The sequence below is a fragment of the Athalia rosae genome, chromosome 8 (genome assembly GCF_917208135.1).
Source record: "Athalia rosae chromosome 8, iyAthRosa1.1, whole genome shotgun sequence".
NCBI lineage: Eukaryota > Metazoa > Arthropoda > Insecta > Hymenoptera > Athaliidae > Athalia > Athalia rosae.
This window is the reverse complement of record NC_064033.1, coordinates 5,645,329-5,657,081: the sequence shown is the minus strand read 5'-3', so window position 1 is coordinate 5,657,081 and position 11,753 is coordinate 5,645,329. Positions and strand designations below refer to the sequence as shown.

At 49.9% G+C, this 11,753-nt stretch overlaps 2 protein-coding genes across 7 annotated transcripts; both read left to right on the top strand.

Annotated features, from left to right (window-relative positions):
* Positions 1-633: 633 nt before the first annotated feature.
* On the top strand, positions 634-5,768 carry LOC105686761 (peptidoglycan-recognition protein LC-like). The gene is made up of 4 exons (XM_012401883.3): positions 634-2,247; positions 2,324-3,172; positions 4,731-4,904; positions 5,012-5,768. The coding sequence occupies exons 2-4, from the start codon at positions 2,593-2,595 to the stop codon at positions 5,530-5,532; spliced, it is 1,275 nt and encodes a 424-aa protein (XP_012257306.2). The 5' UTR covers positions 634-2,247; positions 2,324-2,592; the 3' UTR covers positions 5,533-5,768.
* A 140-nt stretch (positions 5,769-5,908) lies between these two features.
* LOC105686750 (transcription initiation factor TFIID subunit 4) lies at positions 5,909-11,701 on the top strand. Of its 6 annotated transcripts, none has more exons than XM_020852499.2 (11): positions 5,909-6,367; positions 6,522-7,516; positions 7,861-8,136; positions 9,129-9,245; positions 9,351-9,686; positions 9,764-9,904; positions 10,031-10,287; positions 10,365-10,531; positions 10,604-10,734; positions 10,831-11,013; positions 11,083-11,701. In XM_020852499.2, the coding sequence occupies exons 1-11, from the start codon at positions 6,361-6,363 to the stop codon at positions 11,359-11,361; spliced, it is 2,889 nt and encodes a 962-aa protein (XP_020708158.1). In that variant the 5' UTR covers positions 5,909-6,360; the 3' UTR covers positions 11,362-11,701. The 6 variants fall into 6 exon arrangements, with proteins under 6 accessions (XP_020708158.1, XP_020708162.1, XP_020708157.1 ...); XM_020852503.2 differs by having other exon boundaries at positions 7,846-8,073; XM_020852498.2 differs by having other exon boundaries at positions 7,846-8,136.
* Positions 11,702-11,753: the final 52 nt, after the last annotated feature.

Here is an 11,753-nt window from a genome sequence, read left to right as displayed (position 1 = left end):
GAACGAAATCGTCGATAAATACTCGATTGCGTAACGTCGAATGTGAGGTCACGGAATTCGACGTATCCCGAGAAAACTTGATCTCGTCCGTTCGATTGCGATAACCTTTGAATCTCGAAAACGTTGACACGTGATACATCCCTCTTTGTTAGATCTGCGGTAACGGTCGCGCAGACAATTAACGAACGCTTTATCTTGATCGCTTGCGCGCCGCAGGATACAAAACTACGTCTGTTTATCGTTGACGCGCCGCTTATCTGCAAAAACCTTATCAATTTATCCACACTCCCGCAGCGGCGGCTTCTGTACCCCGCAATCTTCTTCCGCCCCGACAATCGTCCTTCGCTTCCGTTCGCACATCGGACGCCGCTCTGCGTTTTTTTTCCTGTTTTTTGTTTTTGTTTATCTCGCTTATTGTTAGTTCGATGGATCGCGTGCGCTGACAACGCGAGGATATATTCAGCGCGCACGAGGATAAAGGCCGACATTAATTTTTTAAAAAGGTCGCTCAATTTCGCAAGCGCCAGCGTCGATAAACTTCTTTCGAAACGAGAGAAAAAAAAAAAAATGGCACGATGCGCCGGGGGGGGGGGGGGGGGGGGGGTTGACGGAAGTCCGAACGGAATCGTCCTCGGCGACCGTCCGTTGTTTTCGTTTTGGTGGAAAATGGCCGCGGCTCGGGCGACGCGTCTACGCCTCGAAATATCGGCCTTGGATCTGGTGAGAAAGAAGAAAAAAAGGAGAAAAAAGGAAAAAAAAAACGTTCAATCAATAAATTTAGCGATCGTCGCTTCCTCGTACTCGTCCAAACGTGTTTCAATAGCGCACAATATTTTTTCCCGTCTCGTTCGATTCGCCGTAATAACACGCCGTTGAAAATCGCAGGAAACTCGGCAGGTACGATGTCATTAACGTTGTTATTATCGTCGTCGCGAGATCCCCGACGATAAGCGATGCGACCTTTTATTTTTCTTCCCCCCGTATCGTTTAGCGTCGCGTGAAACGCGCTAAAAATTATACGATTATGATTCCGCGAAGCAACGCGGAGCGAACCAAAACGCAAACATCGTTAGCGCTCGCGACACCTCCTCGTAATTAGGAACGTCCGACGCGCCCGCGACCGTCGCGTTTCGCTAGGAGAAAAAAAAAGAAATTTCTTTCTCGTTTCGAATAGCCAGAAAATTTTCTTCGTCGGACGAATAGAAACGCGGGCCCGTCTCGGGTCTCCGGCGGTACGCGCGGCGGTAAGCGCGTCGCGCTAACAATTAGCCGTTAATCGCGTTATCTGGATTTCTCGGCTCGGGATATTCCCGTTCAGGGTTGCGTACGTACGACGGTTATACGACGTTTCGTCAGCTGCAGTGTCCCCGTATATCTGAACAAAAACTATGACTCGCTCACCGACATTTTCGCCGAGAGTTTCTCAGTGTCGCGTTACCCACCGACGCCTCAGGACGCACCGCGTCGCGGATCTCGCAACGATCCCCCAAGTTCGCGCCATTGTCGCGTTGTCGCAGCTCCGACGACCGATCCCGGTGTCCTCCGATCGATCGACCGACCTACCGACCGACCGAGATCCGAAGGAGATCCGGTTCGCGGCCGAATTACGCTACCTCGGCGGCCGCTCCACCGCGCTACGCTATACGCCGCGGAACGAAACGCGCGTTCGCGTTCCGCGTGCGGGGAAAAATCGTCCGATCGAAAATCCGCGAGCTTTTCTTTCGAGCGCGGAAGAATCGGAGTGACGCGTCGATCGGCGGTGTGACGTCGGCGATCCCAGTTTTCTGGCCCGAGGCCCCTCCCCCCCTCCTCCGGAGAGAGAGAGAGAGAGAGAGCGGCGCGTACTCGCGTCGCCGACGAAGTGACGCGTGAAAACGTGTTTTCAAAACTCGGATAGGAGTCGAGCGACGTCGCCGGACCTGGAATCCGCGGGGCCTCGACGAGGACGCGGGCGGAGGAGGCAGGGCGAGCTAGCCGCGCAGTGGCGTCGGACGAGGAAATAGAGGGGTAAGGAGTGGCAACGGCGACGATTTTCGCTCTCCAGTTATAGCGAGGCGGGTTCTCATCGTCGGTGAGCCGCAAGATCGGAGGAGCCTCGACGGCCCGTTTTTCATCCGCAGACCGAACGCAGCGACCGCGACTCGTTCCGCGATTCCCGCTGGAACGGCGAAGACGAAGAAAACCGCCGCCAGAGAGCTGCGGGGAAAACTGGCCTCACGTTCCGCCCGACGCAACGCCGGATTCCAGGTAAGCGGCGCGTCACCGCGCGCGTTTTCGTCCGATCCGACCTGTCCGCGATAATTGACGCTTGTTTTTCCGACAGGTGGGTACGATCGACCGACGCGACCTGCGGCGGCGGCGGCCATCTTGGAACGAGGAAAACAAACAGGAGAGGATCAGCGAGCCGCGAACGACGACTGACGTTGCCGATGCCGCGAGCGTCGATCGACGCGTTTCTTTAGATCAATCGATCGTCCGCTAGAGGAGGAGGAGGAGTAAGAGATAAAAAGAAGGAGAAGGAAAAAAAAAAGAGCGCTCGTTTTCGAGAGAGGGACCAGCAGCCGATGCGTTGGTAATGAACGCGACGCGGGTATGCTGATTGTCGCTCGGGAGCAAGAAAACCGGCATCTGGAGCGCCGGAGGATCGGCGAAGACAACCTCGGATATCTTCCGCGCGATGCCGACGACGACGACGACGACGTGGAGGAAGAAGAGGACGACGAGGCGGAGGAAGAAGAGGACGACGAGGCGGAGGACTCCGGGGATTTCGGGGATCCCGAGGGGATCCCGGGGGACTCCTCCCTGCTGGAGGAGGGCGAGGACTCCGGCGCCTGGAGCCGCGACGCCCAAGCCAGCGTCTCGTCGCTCCAGCAGCGATTCGACAACGGCGTCGTTCTGCCGGTGGGCGAGTCGCCCTCCTTCGGCGACGTTTGCGTGAAAAATTCGGCGAACGTCCACTTCGGTAACAAGACGTTCTACAACGGGCCGGTGACCATAAAGCAGATCGTCTACGCGAACCCCGCGGTACGCGGGGACGCCGAGACGGACGACGGAAAGGCGGACGGTACGCGATGCTTCGCGGAAAATTCTTGCCCCACGGCGGCGGAGGGCGAAAAGTTCGCCGGCGAGGAGGCGCCCCGGGCCGCCAAGAAGGACGGGGAGGAGCGCAAAGGTGATGTGCGAAACTGAAAACGCTACGCGTCGAAACTGAAAACGCTACGCGTCGAATTCGAAACGCGCGTCGCCGTTTCGTCGCTGTCGTCGCTCGTGTGATTCCCCTTCGGCGATCGGTTCGCGGAAACGCGGGCATCGCGGGCCCCGACCTCTGACCCTCTTAGGTGCTCGATAAGCGCGACGCGCTACCAGCGGAACGGCCAGTAATCGATCCGCGGCGAAACGCAACGCTGCCAATTATTGCCGAATATATATATATTGTAAAAATCGTCATGTGCGATTCGAAATCTAACCACCCCCCGTCAAATCGTCGGTACGTCGGTTCGTTCCCGACCGGAACGGCCGCACCGGAAGTGGCCTGCGGTACGTACGATTAAATCCGCGACGCAGTGTCGGCAACCGGGTTACAATTTTGAAAAGACCCTCCGGTTTTGAAAGAGAAAGAAACAAAAAAAAAAAGGACTATAATCACGGTCGCTAACGCTATAGGGTGTTTCTTAACGGGGTTTTTTTTTTTTTGGATTCAGATCCCTGAAAAAAAGTCCCTTGAAATCTGAGCTTTTCATATAGACTCTCAGGTAGTCCGCATTGGTACCGAAGTTTCTTTTGGAAATGTTTTTTTTTTTTTTTCTCTTTTTTGAAATTTTGTAAGCCTCCGACTAATGTACATCAAGGATTATGAAAATACGTATTTTCTAAGGACGTTCAACGCTCCGCAAAAAAGGTCTGATTTCATGATTTTTCTGATGAATTTTATTCGAATTGAACTTTGACTTCGAAATCTTGAGAAACTTTTTTTGCACGGCGTTGAATCGGCTGTAAAAGTATGTAATTTTTCTAATTTTCTGCACATTCGTTGAATACTCGCAAAATTTTAAGGAGCAAAAAATTATTAAATGCACCGGAAATGAAGACTATTACAAAGTTGATGTCGAGGGCTGAGATTTTTGATGGATTTTCTCAATCATTTTGGGCGTGAAAAATCGAAAACACCCCCGCCAAGGACCACCTTAATAAATTATCAGGGTTTATCACGACCCTTGGATCTGCCATTTTTTTTTCGAGTCCTATTTTCGGTTCTAAACGATGGAAGAAAAAGCGGATCATATTTTTAAAATTCCGTTGATTTTGAATCGATCTAGAAATTTACAAAATTCTTCAATTATGATGGGTATATAACTATAAAAAAAAAAAAAAAATCGCCAAAAAATCGTTCTCAACGATAAAAAGATCGGAATAGGCGCGTCTCATATTTTCAATATTCCGTTGATCTCAAATCGATTTTAGAAATTTACAAAATTCTCCAAATACGATCGGTATACAAATGTGAGAAAAAAATCGCCAAAAAAATTCTGGAAACACAAAGAACCACATCGCAAGGTTCGATAGTCGTTAATTAACGAAATTATCCGCGAAATTCCCAATTAATCCGAAATCTTTTCCACTCCGAATTCGCTCGGCGAGTACGTCGTTCATTTCACCCTCGCAAAAACGTTGAAGACGAAGAACTTCGTACCGGAAAAAAACTCACTATTTTTAAAAAAATTTCTTTTCAGCCTGGGAATGGTGTTCCTGTCTGTTGACGTGGAGATGCGTGGCCCTGATGTGCGCCATGGGCTCCTGTCTGGTGGCCGCGATGGTGGTCAGCGTGGTACTTCTCACCCGGGACACCGAACCGCCGCCTACGCCAATATTTCCCGAAATTCCCGACTCGTCGCTCGACGACAACGGTAACACTTACCAACCCCCCTCCTCTGAAAACACACCCTCTCCGTTCCCCGAACCCCCGTAGCCGACGACCGGAGCGCGTTTTTATTTCTTTACTTTTCCCCCGCAGGTATTCCGCTGGGCAAACTGCGTTTCGTGGAGCGCGCCGAGTGGGGCGCCCAGCCCCCCACGGAGCCGCTGGAGCGGCTTCGGCTCCCTGTCCCCTACGTTTTCATAAGCCACACCGCCACGGACTTCTGCAAAACACAATCGGAGTGCGTTTTCCGCGTCAGGTTCGCCCAGACCTTTCACATAGAGTCGAGGAACTGGTCGGACATAGGTTACAACTTCCTGGTCGGCGGCGACGGTTACGCCTACGTGGGTCGGAGCTGGGACTTCGTCGGGGCCCACACCTACGACTACAACGCGAGGAGCATCGGCGTATCCTTCATAGGCACCTTCAACACCGTGGTGCCGCCTAAGCACCAGCTCCACGCCGTCCGGCAGCTCATCGAGCTGGGGGTCAAGGGCGGCAAGATATCGCCGGACTACAAACTCCTGGGGCATCGTCAGGTCTCGAAGACCCTCAGCCCCGGGGACGCCCTCTACAACGTGATCAAAACCTGGCCCCATTGGTCGCCGACTCCTTAGTTATTCAACGATATTAATTGATTGAGACCGGACGGCGTGTCCGGCTGGAGTCTCAACTAGTTTTGCGGAAAGGCGGACGAACACGTGCGTTTAGTTTTTAGGGATTTAGGGTAGGTCTAGTTTCTAGTTCTGTTTAATTTATGGCGTGGGAGGAGGAGGAGGAGGGGAGGGCGGACGGACGGCGTCCGCTCGTGGAGATTTGACTGTACGACTAAATGAAATTGTTCTATTTTTCATCGGTAGCCGATTTACTTGCGAACCCGAAACGTTCCTTGGTACGTACGTACTTGTACGTACGTACTTCTGATTCCAGTTTCCCGCGGGTAGAGCGATCGTTCGAAAAATGTTCAAATAGTGGCGCACACGCGGCGGCACGTGACGAGGAGAACCGCCTCCGATTTTGCCGTGCGGCCGACAGCTCCCCCTCCGTGTAACGGCGTAGGTCGGAGCCCGATGGTTTTTGTAACGCGTGAAAGTTTGGGCTCCGTATGACCTTTAGTGCGGTAAAATAGTTCATGGACAATAGGGGTTTTTTTTTACTGATTGGGAATCAACAATAGCGTCGGGTGGATAGCGTCGGGAAATTCGGCTGGGGAGCACGGCTGATTGCGAGGGCGGCGGAAAATTTTGTCGCGAGGGACGATTCGCGGTCGGTTGTCGATTTTCGCCGCGAGTTACCGCGCGTTGGCCATTTTGGCGGGTGACGTGTTTTGGTGCGTTCTACTTATTGACAGCCATCGTCAGCGTTGTACCGAGGGTGTTTAGGGAGGGAAAATCCCGATCGGAGGCGTTCGCCGTTATGTAATCGGTGAAACTCTGGCGGTGGTGATGAAACGTGAGTGGAAAAAAAGCATGTAATCTACGATGGCGAAGAATATCGATTCGCGTGTGCACTGCTCGATGGTAAACAGAAGATATGATGTATTCAATTTTCAGCTGCGCTAGGGGCAATGCACCATGGGAATAATTTTTGATAGGCGCTTGCGCAGTTCAGTTTACAGTTGGAGCTTGGAAGAAAATGGCGTCAGCTAAGTTTCTAGAGGAAGCTCTTAGTACGGACGTCGATGAATCCGCAGTAAACGCGATTGTCGGTTCCCTCGAGACCCAGTTGGTCACGTCTACGCCGGCCATATCAACCCACCAAGTGAATACCGGTTCGGTTAACCAAAATCATCAGTTGAACAGTGCTATTTCCAACGGGGGTACCATCTCCGCGGCACAGAAACATGGGGTTGCTAACGGCGGTGCTACTTCCATGAACAATCTGATCACACAACAAGACTCGAGCAAGTCGATCACCACGAGTACCCTGCTACCGGTAAACGTTGTCACATCGAACACGGTCGTACACACTACTTCCCAGCAGCACCCGCAGTCAGGAATACACACAGCTGCCTTCATAAACCAAGTCACAACCAACAATCAAACTAATATATCTAATTTAACGAAAACGCACGAGCAGCAACCGGTGAAGCTCATATACCCGACGTCGACCACCGGAATAGTAAATGTTAACAACAGACTGTCGTTCCCCACGCAAACGGTCGGCCATCTACCCAATGGCAGCATAGGCGTCACGTCTCAGACGGTGCTACAGACCACGTCGGGTATAGCTGCTCACAACATCGGCTCCATATCGCAGTCCAACAGCCAGTCGACGACCTCCACGCTGTCCTTGGCGTCGGCAAATGTCAACAAGCAGCAGGGAGGCACTGCTTTGGTTATAAAAACTAACGCGGCACCCGGGGGCATGGTTTCCGTCCCAATGTCTGTCCCCGTTTCAGTGGCTGGGAATGCCGCCAGCACTACCCTGCAAGGGAAAGCTGGCGTCACCTCTACTATAGTACCAAGTAATGTGCAAATTCTTAATGTCAACACCATGAGACCCGGCACTCCCGTAGCTGGACAACAGCCCGGGAAACAAGTCGCGTCCAGGGTCGTCATTGGACAGCACATGGTTGGAACCAGACCCGGCGCACCAGGGGTAAGAGGCTATTTTGACAACATTTTCATTCATCATTTCGACGGAGTTCGATCCGATTAATTTCATCTGAGGTGAACCGTCCTCTGTCAGCTTTCGCTTTGATTTGTCGTATCCGTGGATCGGTGCATAGAATTTCCAAGGTCCCAACACCGACGTTTGGACTTCTGTTGAAACGTTACCTCGTTCACCAACTGGATCGCCGGTTGGTGTTTCAAACCAATCTAAGGGTCGCATTTTCTCGTAACATCGATAATCGGTCTCCGTTGAACGTGCTATGATTTTTTATTCTTAGCTTTGCCACGATTCGATCCAGCTAACTTGTATTTTGGGACTCCGCTTTCCAGATAACGCTGCAGGCGCTCCAAGGCCTGCAGCCTGGGACTCAGGGCCATCTACTCCTGAAGACGGAAAATGGGCAGTACCAGTTGCTGAGGGTAGGGCCAGCCCCGAGTGCGGGCACCCCTGCAGGAGCAGCTGTGACGCCGAATAGTATTGCGGGAGGTGCAATGGTCGCGCCGACTGCGGGCACGACCTATCGCCTAGCCTCTGTGCCGGCTGTAAGTAGGCTGAACACTCAGTTCACTGGCCCGCCACTCGCCACCCTAAGAAAACCCGTTCAGGTGACGCACACTCATACCTCGTAGGAGACTCTCGATGTAGTGGCGTTGTAGACTTGCACTGTTTTATATTGACCTTAGTTGATTGGAATTATATTTTTGGTAAGGCAATATACTGTGTACATATCCTTGATCGTGTGAAGAATGGTAGTTAGAATTGTATTTTGTTTTTTTTTTTGTACTTCGGTGAATTATTGCAAGTTGCATAGATTCCTTGGTTGCAAAATTTGAAAATTTGGAACATAGCAAAGTTCGATGGTCTGATATTGGATTGGAGTGATTGTGATTGAAATTATAGATCAGTCCTTCGTTTTGAACAAATTATTCATTGTTACGACTGTGATGTTCTTTCGGTTCTGGTTGTTTTCATTTTTAAGTTTTGGTTCAGCAATTGACGGCGAAAAAAACAAAAGTCGAGTGAAGTAGTGATCGCTGAATCGTGCTGGCATTATGATAAGTCAAAGTCCGCATTGTCTTAGTCTCTTCCACATTTCTTGCGATAGTTGATTTTTTTTTTTCGTCACTTTTAGCTTGTTTCAAAGAATGATTCTCCGCTGTTATGTCTGTTGTATATCTCTAGCCTCATATTTCGTTTGTTCATTAGAGTTTTCTGTTGCAGTATCTGCTGGTTTTATTCCGAAATTGCACCTTTAGGTATTCTGGATTGAAAAATTCTAATGAAATTTATGTTCCGTTTGAAAGTAAGGTAGCCACCCAGCATCCAAGGATAATGACTTGATTGGGCTCGTGTAGTTTTCTTTTGTTTTGTGTTGTTTCTTTTTTCTATTTCCTCAATACATTACATGCATTTTCGGATATTTCTTCATCCGTTTTATCATTGTAATTATTTTATTGTTCATGTTCTGTTACTTCTAAATTGCGTGTGAGTAGCGGTTTATCATTACGATAGTATTTATCATTTCTACTCTTATATCCGATCTGCTCTTAGGTTAGACTCGTTTTGTTGAAAACTATGTTTTTTTTCCACCATTCAGACCGTAGCCCCAAGCGTCACAACCGCAACCTCCACCCCGGGTACCATAACCACCGTAGCTGCTGCGACACCGGTACCTGCTGCAACTAAAGTCCAAACAGCACAAAATCCTGCCCAGGTAAATAATTATGTCTATCGGCCACGCATCGGTTCGGAGTGAAGGTTATTTTACTGAAACTTGGACTGGCGTCGATTAATATGAACTTCTCTTTTCTACTTTCAGCGACAAGCCACAGATAATACCAAAGAAAAGTGCCGTAAATTCTTAGCAAATTTGTTAGAGTTGTCTAGTCGAGAACCTAAAACAGTGGAACGAAATGTTCGGACGTTGATTCAAGAATTAATTGATACTAGAGTAGAACCGGAAGAATTTTGTGATAGACTCGAAAGATTACTAAACGCATCCCCCCAACCATGCCTAATCGGATTCCTCAAGAAAAGTTTACCACTCCTACGACAGTCCCTTGTCACCAAGGATCTGGTTATCGAAGGCATACGCCCCCCTCCTGCCAACGTGGTTTTCTCCATAGCGGACAACGTGCCAGTTGCACAGGTGCAGGTGAGCTGCTCGATCGCTAAATCAAACTTCATGAGATAAATTGTTGCCAAAGTTCAACGAGCTCTGTTTTAATCCAGAATCAGTTGAGGCCCACGGTTGCTGTGGCGGCCTCAGGTCCTGCGACAGCCCTAGCTACGACGCAAGTTCGAGTAATGGCACCGATAGCTGGTGCTACTACGATGGTTCAACGACCGACGCAACAAATTCCACAGAGACTGGTACGTTGAAACTCTGTAGCGAATAAAATCCATGGCGAAGATGGAGCTTCCGTGTCCCAGTATCCATATTTGAATGGATAACCTCGTCTTTTATTTTATTAGAAAAGTGGCAATACAATATTTTAGATACGACCAGTGGTGACCATGGTCCGGAGTCCCACAGCGCACACGGTGAAAACAACCGTAGCTGTCAGTGGGATACGACCCACTGCGCCAGCTGCCCAAAAGCCACCGGTCACCGTCGTAAAAACAGTCGCTACTACTGCACAGGGCAAGACCGTCAACACGACAACCACCCTCAACAAAGCCGTAGTGCCTTCCCTAGTTCCAAAACCAACGGCTAAGGAAAAAGAGAAAAAAACGTTTTCGTCCGCGGGTTACACGTGAGTAAAGCTATCCGAATCTCGAGTGTCTGCTCCCCTTTCGTTTCCATGAAAGAAACTCTCAACCTCGATTACAGCGGGGACGACGACATCAACGACGTGGCAGCTATGGGAGGGGTGAATCTCGCCGAAGAATCACAGAGAATTTTAGGTTCCACCGAATTTGTCGGGACCCAAATTCGGTCTTGTAAAGACGAAGTATTCCTACACATGACACCGTTGCAGCAGAGGATCAAGCAAATAGGTAACTGCGTCAGACTTTCGCTCGGTCGTCATCATGGGCGATGAAATTTACCCCGAACATATTTGATTCCAGTCTCGAGTTACGGGTTGGAAGAACCCAACGCAGAAGTCGCTTCTCTGATATCGCACGCGACGCAAGAGAGGCTAAAAAATTTAGTAGAAAAACTAGCGGTGATAGCCGAGCACCGGATAGATCTAATCAAGGTATTCTAGCGTTGTTTTGTTTTGACACATTATTTTCGTTGGTTACGTCGCCGAGCGATTTTCCTAACCTCGTTTTCCGCGCGTCTTTTCGTCCAGGTCGACCCTAGATACGAAGTAACCCAAGACGTGAGAGCGCAGTTGAAATTTCTGGAAGAACTGGATAGGGTGGAGCGTCGGAGGCACGAAGAGCAGGAAAGAGAATTGCTCTTGAGAGCGGCCAAGAGCCGCGCCAAAACGGAGGACCCCGAGCAGGCGAAGCTCAAGGCGAAGGCGAAGGAGGTGGGTATGCTTTAGCCTCGTCCCCCGCGCCCGGGGCCTCGTCAATAACAAATTTTTATCGCGCTCCAGATGCAACGTGCGGAGATGGAGGAATTGCGGCAACGAGAAGCGAATTTGACGGCGTTGCAGGCGATCGGTCCGCGCAAGAAGCCAAAGTTGGACGTGGGTAGTTCGGGTGGGGCAAGTGGAAACGGGGCTGGGATAAGTTCCTCTACCTCCGGTCTCAGTAGACAAATGCCGATGCGACCGCGTTTGAAAAGAGTTAATTACAGAGACCTTCTGTTCCTTTTGGAGCAGGAAAAGGAGACGTGTAGGAGTACGATGCTTTATAAATCCTACTTGAAGTGATGTTGTGCGAGGGGCAGGAACGACAGTGACCCGCCCTATACCCGGCGCCCTAATCGCATGGTCTTGCGTGAGCTGGACTCATTGGACCCTGATCGCTGCTGTGTTTTTAAATACATCATGGTGTTTCTACGAACGTGTACAATGAAACTCACCACACAGGTCGGCCTGGTATTTCATATACATTCAAAAATAACGTTATTCGTACCACGTCGATTAATGATAAGCTTCCCCATGTAAATGACTGAAAACAAATTTTTTTAAATGTAATATAAACGAAACGAAAAACGAGAAGGAAAAAAAAAACAAACAAACACAACATCAACAACAACAACAACAACAACATAAAATAGATCGTTCTTTATTTTTCAACACAAAAAAAAAATTATACATAT

Coding starts and splice junctions, on each gene's coding strand:
- LOC105686750 (XM_020852498.2), top strand. Junction 9,687..9,763: donor TGCCAGTTGCACAGGTGCAG/GTGAGCTGCTCG, acceptor GTTTTAATCCAG/AATCAGTTGAGGCCCACGGT. Junction 11,014..11,082: donor TCAAGGCGAAGGCGAAGGAG/GTGGGTATGCTT, acceptor ATCGCGCTCCAG/ATGCAACGTGCGGAGATGGA.
- LOC105686761 (XM_012401883.3), top strand. CDS start 2,593: ATGCTGATTGTCGCTCGGGAGCAAGAAAACCGGCATCTGGAGCGCCGG. Junction 3,173..4,730: donor GGACGGGGAGGAGCGCAAAG/GTGATGTGCGAA, acceptor ATTTCTTTTCAG/CCTGGGAATGGTGTTCCTGT. Junction 4,905..5,011: donor CTCGTCGCTCGACGACAACG/GTAACACTTACC, acceptor TTTCCCCCGCAG/GTATTCCGCTGGGCAAACTG.